General features: G+C 53.0%; 1 protein-coding gene across 1 annotated transcript in view; it reads left to right on the top strand.

Moving 5' to 3' along the window:
- LOC139364997 (SH3 and multiple ankyrin repeat domains protein 1-like) overlaps nt 1-10,000 on the top strand; it is a 106,114-nt gene that overhangs the window by 91,397 nt on the left and 4,717 nt on the right. Inside the window, exon 24 of the mRNA XM_071102295.1 lies at nt 1,802-5,372. Within this exon, the coding sequence (XP_070958396.1) occupies nt 1,802-5,372 (3,571 nt within the window). The remainder of the gene's footprint in view (nt 1-1,801; nt 5,373-10,000) is intronic.

Genomic DNA, 10,000 nt, shown 5'->3' with positions numbered 1-10,000 from the left:
AGAGGGCCGCCTGACAATTAGACAGACTTACAGATGAATGAGAGGACCGCCTGACAATTAGACAGACTTACAGATGAATGAGAGGACCGCCTGACAATTAGACAGACTTACAGATGAATGAGAGGACCGCCTGACAATTAGACAGACAGGCTTACAGATGAATGAGAGGACCGCCTGACAATTAGACAGACTTACAGATGAATGAGAGGACCGCCTGACAATTAGACAGACAGACTTACAGATGAATGAGAGGACCGCCTGACAATTAGACAGACTTACAGATGAATGAGAGGACCGCCTGACAATTAGACAGACTTACAGATGAATGAGAGGACCGCCTGACAATTAGACAGACTTACAGATGAATGAGAGGACCGCCTGACAATTAGACAGACAGACTTACAGATGAATGAGAGGACCGCCTGACAATTAGACAGACAGACTTACAGATGAATGAGAGGACCGCCTGACAATTAGACAGACAGACTTACAGATGAATGAGAGGACCGCCTGACAATTAGACAGACAGACTTAGAGATGAATGAGAGGACCGCCTGACAATTAGACAGACAGACTTACAGATGAATGAGAGGACCGCTTGACAATTAGACAGACAGGCTTACAGATGAATGAGAGGACCGCCTGACAATTAGACAGACTTACAGATGAATGAGAGGACCGCCTGACAATTAGACAGACAGACTTACAGATGAATGAGAGGACCGCCTGACAATTAGACAGACAGGCTTACAGATGAATGAGAGGACCGCCTGACAATTAGACAGACAGACTTACAGATGAATGAGAGGACCGCCTGACAATTAGACAGACAGACTTACAGATGAATGAGAGGACCGCCTGACAATTAGACAGACAGACTTACAGATGAATGAGAGGACCGCCTGACAATTAGACAGACAGACTTACAGATGAATGAGAGGACCGCCTGACAATTAGACAGACAGGCTTACAGATGAATGAGAGGACCGCCTGACAATTAGACAGACTTACAGATGAATGAGAGGACCGCCTGACAATTAGACAGACTTACAGATGAATGAGAGGACCGCCTGACAATTAGACAGACAGACTTACAGATGAATGAGAGGACCGCCTGACAATTAGAGAGACAGACTTACAGATGAATGAGAGGGCCGCCTGACAATTAGACAGACAGACTTACAGATGAATGAGAGGACCGCCTGACAATTAGACAGACAGGCTTACAGATGAATGAGAGGACCGCCTGACAATTAGACAGACAGGCAGTTACAGAGACAGACAGCCTCCCACATTAATCATATGTTCTTTTGTTCAGCAGTATTTTCTCTGTACCATTCCTATACCTCCGTCCCTCACCCATCTGATCACTCTGCTCTGTGTCTATCCTCCATCCCTCTACCTCCGTCCCTCACCCATCTGATCACTCTGCTCTGTGTCTATCCTCCATCCCTCTACCTCCGTCCCTCACCCATCTGATCACTCTGCTCTGTGTCTATCCTCCATCCCTCTACCTCCGTCCCTCACCCATCTGATCACTCTGCTCTGTGTCTATCCTCCATCCCTCTACCTCCGTCCCTCACCCATCTGATCACTCTGCTCTGTGTCTATCCTCCATCCCTATACCTCCGTCCCTCACCCATCTGATCACTCTGCTCTGTGTCTATCCTCCATCCCTCTACCTCAGTCTCTCACCCATCTGATCACTCTGCTCTGTGTCTATCCTCCATCCCTCTACCTCAGTCTCTCTCATCAGTCCTTTTCATCCCTCTCTTGTATCTCTGTCTGTGGTGAACTGCAGGGGTGACTGAAGAGGAGAAGTCCCATCTCAATCCTCCGGCCATGAAGTTTGCCCGAAGTCTCTCGGTTCCCGGCCCAGATGACATCCCCCCGCCCCCCACCACCGCCCCGCCAGACCCCCCCTTCTCCTCCGCCCCACCACTGGGCTGGAGAGGGGGCAAGTCTTCCCAGCAGCCCTCTGTGGCCGTGTCCCAGTCCACCTCCACAGCAGCCCACTACCAGCTCTACTCTCAGTCTGTGCACTTCACCCACGGGGGCCGTGAAAGGGCAGGGGGGCCCAGTACCGGCCCTGGAGGAGGAGGGGTGGACCACACGCACCAGTACTCTAATGCCCCCGCCCACGCCGCTCAGAGCAGGACTGCCTCTAGGAAAGGGGGCTACCCAGGGGAGCCTGTTGGATCAGGAGGGGGAGGAGGAGTGGGGGGGGGCAAGGCTGCAGGTCTAAGGAGGGGCTACAGTAACGCCGCCCCACCTTCAGGCAGTGCCACAGTGATGCCCCAGCAGCAGCAGACCACCCAGAGCCAGCCGCAGAGGGCAGACCGTAGTGTGGCTGGGGGGGCTGGAGAGGGGGTACCTAAAGGAGGGGGGGCGCGGAGAGGGAAGGGCCCTCTGGTGAAGCAGTCCAAGGTGGAGGACCTGCGGGCTGGCCAGGGCACGCTGGGGGGCAAGGCCCCAGTGGAGAAGAGCTCCATCCCCATCCCCACCATCATAGTCAAGGCCCCCTCCATCAGCAGTGGCAGTGGCCGCAGCAGTCAGGGCAGCAGTGTGGAGGCTGAGCCCACCCCCCCAGGGGAGACCGACAGAACCCAACCCCCCCACGGACCCCCTTCCACCCCAGCCCCGCAACCTCCTGCTCCTCCCTCCATCCCGGCCCCTCCACCACCCTTCTTCCGAGGCCAGGATAGTGACTTCACCAGCCAGTTTGGGGCGGCCATCGTGGGCGCAGCCCGCCGGGACAGGGAACGCTTCCATGAGGCCCGCAGGAAGAGCGCCTCCATCTTCATGTCTGCCGAGGAGGAGGTGGGGCCAGGGGGAGGAGGAGGAGGGGCAGGGGGAGGAGGAGGAGGGGCAGGCAGGACACAGACCTCTCAGCAGCAGCAGTTCAGCCCCCAGTCCGGTGGCCCCCCCCCACGCCTCCGGCCCTCCAAGTCCATCGACGAGGGCATGTTCTCTGGGGACACCTTCATCCACCACACCCGCAGCATGCCCCCTGCCTTCGGCCTGCCAGAGTACTCCTCCCCAGCTCCAGACTACCAGCCCAAGTCTGTTCCGGCTGACTTCTACGGGGCGTCAAGCCGGCAGCAGGTCCCCTCTGGCACCACCTTCATCCACCCCCTGACAGGAAAGGTCCTGGACCCCTCGTCCCCCCTGGGTCTGGCCCTGGCTGCCAGGGAGCGGGCCCTGAAGGACGACGGCAGGATGAGGAGGGAGAGAGGGACCGAGCACCAGTTTGTACGACAGATGTCCAGTGTGGTGACATTCCCCTCCCAGGCCACCTCCCCCACACCGGCTTCCTCAGCCACCCATTCCTCCAGCTCCTCCTATCTGGTCACCTCCTCATCCCTAGCCGCCACCACCTCCTCCACCAGCCGACCCCCCTCCCCCAGGATCCTCAGGGGTGCAGGCTGGGGCGAGGAGGGGGGAGGAGGGGAGCGGGAGGGTGGCGGGGCCAGAGAGGGGCTGAGGGTGCGCTTCTCTGAGGACAAAACAGTCCACACACATCACTACCAGTCCCAGCACTACCAACCCTCCTACAGGGAGGAAAGACAGAGGGAGAGGTCGAGGGAGAGGTCGAGAGAGAGGGAGAGGTCGAGAGAAAGAGAGCGGGACAGAGAGGGGTACATGAGGCAGCAGACAGCCCCTACCCAGCAGCCCCCTCAGCTGTCGTCCCAGCAGCCTCGCCAGGCCTCGTTTCTGAGGATGGAGAGTGAGGCAGGCTACATCCTGTCTCTCACCCCTCCATCTCCCCCCGCTACAGCTGCCCCGTCTCACCCTTCCGGGGGCAGTGGCCTCATGGTTCTGCCGCCCCCTGCCCCCTCTGTGGATGTGGATGATGAGTTTGTGTTTGCGGACCCACTGCCCCCTCCGCTGGAGTTTGCCAACAGCTTTGACCGGGGTGGAATGTCAGGTTACACACACCGTGCCATTATCAACAACCTGGCCTCCCGCCAGCAGCAGCCCCCACCACCTCCCCCTCCTCCCCCACCACCCCCTCCAAAAGACATGTTTATCAGTGGGTTCCCGGCCCACACCCCCCTACCCTCCCCACAGGCGGGGGACTCTACCACCTCCAGCCTTACCTCCTATGACAGTGAGGTGGCCAACCTGACCCAGTCAGGAAACTCCCCCACTCAGACATCACCCAACCCCCTTCCTCCACCCTCACCTTCCGGCCTCCAGCCCACAGGACCCCCGCCTCCCCCCTCTGTCTCCCCACCACCCCCACCCAACTCCTTTCACAGACCCTCCCTTGCCATGACCCACTCTCACCACCTCTACAACAGCACGCACACCGGGCGCTCCTCTCCTTCCCATGGGCGTTCCTCCCCCACTCCTCCTCCCAAAGGTCGCTTCTCCCCCACCCAGGGTCGCTCCTCCCCCACCCAGGGTCGTCCCTCCACCATCCATAGGAGCTCGTCCTCCACCCCTCCTCCCCACTCCATTGCAGGTTCCCCATCCTACCGTGGTCCCCCTCCCATCTCCTCCACCGCAGCCTCCTCTGGCCCCTTCCGGGGCTCTGCAGCCCTGACCTCCACCGCTCCCTGTACCACCACCACCACCACCACCACCGCTGCCACCACCACGAGGACCTCAGTCCAGCCCCACCAGGACAGGACACACCCAGCCCCCTCTGGTTCTACAGCGGCCGGCCGCAGGATAGGGGAGCACCACCCTCACCCCACAGCCAAGGCAGGGGAGTCCCAGGAGACGGTGGTGGACTCTGGGATAGAGGAGCTGGACAGCCGCAGCAGCAGTGACCACCACCTGGACAACATCCTGGCCATGAGCGGAGGAGCCAGAGAGAGGCTGGAAGAGAGGCTGGAGAGAGGGAGGGAGGGAGGAGGAGGAGGGGAGGGAGACAGGGCGGGAGGAGCAGACCTCCTGGAGTCGTACATGAGCTACCTGGACGGACAGACGTTTGACATGCACAACACCACAGCCGCCGGCTCCACCTACCCCAAATCAGGCAGGTTCAGGGAGGGGGGCCGCGCGGCCGAACTACGCAGAGAGACCGGTACCGCCCCGCCCTCCTTCCAGTCACACAGACGGAGGGAGGAAGAGGAAGAGGAGGAGGAGGGCGAGGAAGGAGAGGAGGAGGACGATGGAGGACGGGAGGGTTATGGGATGACACAGAATTTGGGGCGTCCCACGTCACCCTACTTTGACCGGCCCCGGACCCCTGAGATGAAGCCTCTGTGGGGGTCAGAGGGTCAGTTAGTAGGGGACCAGGGGACCTACCTGGAGGGCCGGAGGCTGTACCCCCCCATATCCAGCATGAAGGCCAGCATCATCAATGAGCTCAGCAACAAACTGCAGCAGAGAGGGAGCCAGAGATCACTAAGTAGACACAGGTACTCGCTATGATATGTTAGAGGATATTTGGTGAGGTTGTGTGTGTTGATACAGGTAAAATGACTACAGTTATATTATCTTCAGTAGACCATAGATTTCAGTACAAAGGCCTGCATGTTTTACTTGTACATCAGTGGAGGCTGCTGAGGGGAGGATGGCTCATAATAATGTCTGAAATGGAGTCAAGCCATGTGTTTGATACCATCTCACCGATTCCGCTCCAGCCACTACCACGAGCCCTTCCTCCCCAATTAAGGTTCCACCAACCTCCTGTATTGTAAACATCAATCACACAGCGATCTCTTGTCCTGGCGCTTTTTGTGTATTTTGTGGGAATGGGTGAGTGAGTGAGTGAGTGAGTGAGTGAGTGCGTGCGTGCGTGAGTGAGTGAGTGAGTGAGTGAGTGAGTGAGTGAGTGAGTGAGTGAGTGAGTGAGTGCGTGCGTGCGTGCGTGCGTGCGTGCGTGCGTGAGTGAGTGAGTGCGTGCGTGCGTGCGTGCGTGCGTGCTTTACTATGTCAATTCTTCCCCATGTTTATGTCCCATACTTTTGTCTCCGTCTGCTTTATGTCTCTCCTCCACCAGAAACAGGTAACTGCTCTCCTCCTTTCTCACACACTGTCTGTTTGACTGGACATAAAACATGTCCCCTTTCTTCAATTTACTGCCGGTGTTTCAACAGCCAGAGAAAAGAAAGTTCCTGTCTACTCAGCACATCTTTAATAGCAATTAGCTGCTGTTAACATCCTGAGCCTCATATTGATAGCCAATCTAACAATGTCCGTCTTTAGGTGTAGGCTACTAGTGAATAGTGGTGGTGAGGTTGGGTAATGTGTTATGAATAGTGGTGGTGAGGTTGGGTAATGTGTTATGAATAGTGGTGGTGAGGTTGGGTAATGTGTTATGAATAGTGGTGGTGAGGTTGGGTAATGTGTTATGAATAGTAGTGGTGAGTTTGGGTAATGTGTTATGAATAGTGGTGGTGAGGTTGGGTAATGGGTTATGAATAGTGGTGGTGAGGTTGGGTAATGTGTTATGAATAGTAGTGGTGAGGTTGGGTAATGTGTTATGAATAGTGGTGGTGAGGTTGGGTAATGGGTTATGAATAGTGGTGGTGAGGTTGGGTAACGTGTACTGAATAGTGGTGGTGAGGTTGGGTAATGTGTTATGAATAGTGGTGGTGAGGTTGGGTAACGGGTTATGAATAGTGGTGGTGAGGTTGGGTAATGTGTTATGAATAGTGGTGGTGAGGTTGGGTAACGGGTTATGAATAGTGGTGGTGAGGTTGGGTAACGGGGTATGAATAGTGGTGGTGAGGTTGGGTAATGTGTTATGAATAGTGGTGGTGAGGTTGGGTAACGGGTTATGAATAGTGGTGGTGAGGTTGGGTTATGTGTTATGAATAGTGGTGGTGAGGTTGGGTAATGTGTTATGAATAGTGGTGGTGAGGTTGGGTAATGTGTTATGAATAGTGGTGGTGAGGTTGGGTAATGTGTTATGAATAGTGGTGGTGAGGTTGGGTAACGGGGTATGAATAGTGGTGGTGAGGTTGGGTAATGTGTTATGAATAGTGGTGGTGAGGTTGGGTAACGGGTTATGAATAGTGGTGGTGAGGTTGGGTAATGTGTTATGAATAGTGGTGGTGAGGTTGGGTAATGTGTTATGAATAGTGGTGGTGAGGTTGGGTAATGTGTTATGAATAGTGGTGGTGAGGTTGGGTAATGTGTTATGAATAGTGGTGGTGAGGTTGGGTAATGTGTTATGAATAGTGGTGGTGAGGTTGGGTAACGTGTACTGAATAGTGGTGGTGAGGTTGGGTAATGTGTTATGAATAGTGGTGGTGAGGTTGGGTAACGGGTTATGAATAGTGGTGGTGAGGTTGGGTAACGGGGTATGAATAGTGGTGGTGAGGTTGGGTAATGTGTTATGAATAGTGGTGGTGAGGTTGGGTAATGTGTTATGAATAGTGGTGGTGAGGTTGGGTAATGTGTTATGAATAGTGGTGGTGAGGTTGGGTAATGTGTTATGAATAGTCGTGGTGAGTTTGGGTAATGTGTTATGAATAGTGGTGGTGAGGTTGGGTAATGGGTTATGAATAGTGGTGGTGAGGTTGGGTAATGTGTTATGAATAGTCGTGGTGAGGTTGGGTAATGTGTTATGAATAGTGGTGGTGAGGTTGGGTAATGGGTTATGAATAGTGGTGGTGAGGTTGGGTAACGTGTACTGAATAGTGGTGGTGAGGTTGGGTAATGTGTTATGAATAGTGGTGGTGAGGTTGGGTAACGGGTTATGAATAGTGGTGGTGAGGTTGGGTAATGTGTTATGAATAGTGGTGGTGAGGTTGGGTAACGGGTTATGAATAGTGGTGGTGAGGTTGGGTAACGGGGTATGAATAGTGGTGGTGAGGTTGGGTAATGTGTTATGAATAGTGGTGGTGAGGTTGGGTAACGGGTTATGAATAGTGGTGGTGAGGTTGGGTTATGTGTTATGAATAGTGGTGGTGAGGTTGGGTAATGTGTTATGAATAGTGGTGGTGAGGTTGGGTAATGTGTTATGAATAGTGGTGGTGAGGTTGGGTAATGTGTTATGAATAGTGGTGGTGAGGTTGGGTAACGGGGTATGAATAGTGGTGGTGAGGTTGGGTAATGTGTTATGAATAGTGGTGGTGAGGTTGGGTAACGGGTTATGAATAGTGGTGGTGAGGTTGGGTAATGTGTTATGAATAGTGGTGGTGAGGTTGGGTAATGTGTTATGAATAGTGGTGGTGAGGTTGGGTAATGTGTTATGAATAGTGGTGGTGAGGTTGGGTAATGTGTTATGAATAGTGGTGGTGAGGTTGGGTAATGTGTTATGAATAGTGGTGGTGAGGTTGGGTAACGTGTACTGAATAGTGGTGGTGAGGTTGGGTAATGTGTTATGAATAGTGGTGGTGAGGTTGGGTAACGGGTTATGAATAGTGGTGGTGAGGTTGGGTAACGGGGTATGAATAGTGGTGGTGAGGTTGGGTAATGTGTTATGAATAGTGGTGGTGAGGTTGGGTAACGGGGTATGAATAGTGGTGGTGAGGTTGGGTAATGTGTTATGAATAGTGGTGGTGAGGTTGGGTAACGTGTACTGAATAGTGGTGGTGAGGTTGGGTAATGTGTTATGAATAGTGGTGGTGAGGTTGGGTAACGTGTACTGAATAGTGGTGGTGAGGTTGGGTAACGTGTACTGAATAGTGGTGGTGAGGTTGGGTAACGTGTACTGAATAGTGGTGGTGAGGTTGGGTAACGTGTACTGAATAGTGGTGGTGAGGTTGGGTAATGTGTTATGAATAGTGGTGGTGAGGTTGGGTAACGGGGTATGAATAGTGGTGGTGAGGTTGGGTAATGTGTTATGAATAGTGGTGGTGAGGTTGGGTAACGGGGTATGAATAGTGGTGGTGAGGTTGGGTAATGTGTTATGAATAGTGGTGGTGAGGTTGGGTAATGTGTACTGAATAGTGGTGGTGAGGTTGGGTAACGGGGTATGAATAGTGGTGGTGAGGTTGGGTAACGGGTTATGAATAGTGGTGGTGAGGTTGGGTAACGGGTTATGAATAGTGGTGGTGAGGTTGGGTAATGTGTAATGAATAGTGGTGGTGAGGTTGGGTAACAGGTTATGAATAGTGGTGGTGAGGTTGGGTAACGTGTACTGAATAGTTGTGGTGAGGTTGGGTAATGTGTAATGAATAGTGGTGGTGAGGTTGGGTAACAGGTTATGAATAGTGGTGGTGAGGTTGGGTAATGTGTACTGAATAGTGGTGGTGAGGTTGGGTAACGTGTACTGAATAGTGGTGGTGAGGTTGGGTAACGTGTACTGAATAGTGGTGGTGAGGTTGGGTAACGTGTACTGAATAGTGGTGGTGAGGTTGGGTAATGTGTTATGAATAGTGGTGGTGAGGTTGGGTAATGTGTTATGAATAGTGGTGGTGAGGTTGGGTAATGTGTTATGAATAGTGGTGGTGAGGTTGGGTAATGTGTTATGAATAGTGGTGGTGAGGTTGGGTAATGTGTTATGAATAGTGGTGGTGAGGTTGGGTAACGGTGAATAGTGGTGGTGAGGTTGGGTAATGTGTTATGAATAGTGGTGGTGAGGTTGGGTAACGGGTTATGAATAGTGGTGGTGAGGTTGGGTAACGGGGTATGAATAGTGGTGGTGAGGTTGGGTAATGTGTACTGAATAGTGGTGGTGAGGTTGGGTAATGTGTTATGAATAGTGGTGGTGAGGTTGGGTAACGGGGTATGAATAGTGGTGGTGAGGTTGGGTAATGTGTTATGAATAGTGGTGGTGAGGTTGGGTAACGTGTACTGAATAGTGGTGGTGAGGTTGGGTAACGTGTACTGAATAGTGGTGGTGAGGTTGGGTAACGTGTACTGAATAGTGGTGGTGAGGTTGGGTAATGTGTAATGAATAGTGGTGGTGAGGTTGGGTAATGTGTTATGAATAGTGGTGGTGAGGTTGGGTAACGGGGTATGAATAGTGGTGGTGAGGTTGGGTAATGTGTACTGAATAGTGGTGGTGAGGTTGGGTAATGTGTACTGAATAGTGGTGGTGAGGTTGGGTAATGTGTTATGAATAGTGGTGGTGAGGTTGGGTAACGTGTAC

The sequence above is a fragment of the Oncorhynchus clarkii genome, chromosome 13, assembly GCF_045791955.1.
Source record: "Oncorhynchus clarkii lewisi isolate Uvic-CL-2024 chromosome 13, UVic_Ocla_1.0, whole genome shotgun sequence".
Taxonomy (NCBI): Eukaryota; Metazoa; Chordata; class Actinopteri; order Salmoniformes; family Salmonidae; genus Oncorhynchus; species Oncorhynchus clarkii.
This window is presented reverse-complemented; position numbering and strand designations above follow the sequence as displayed.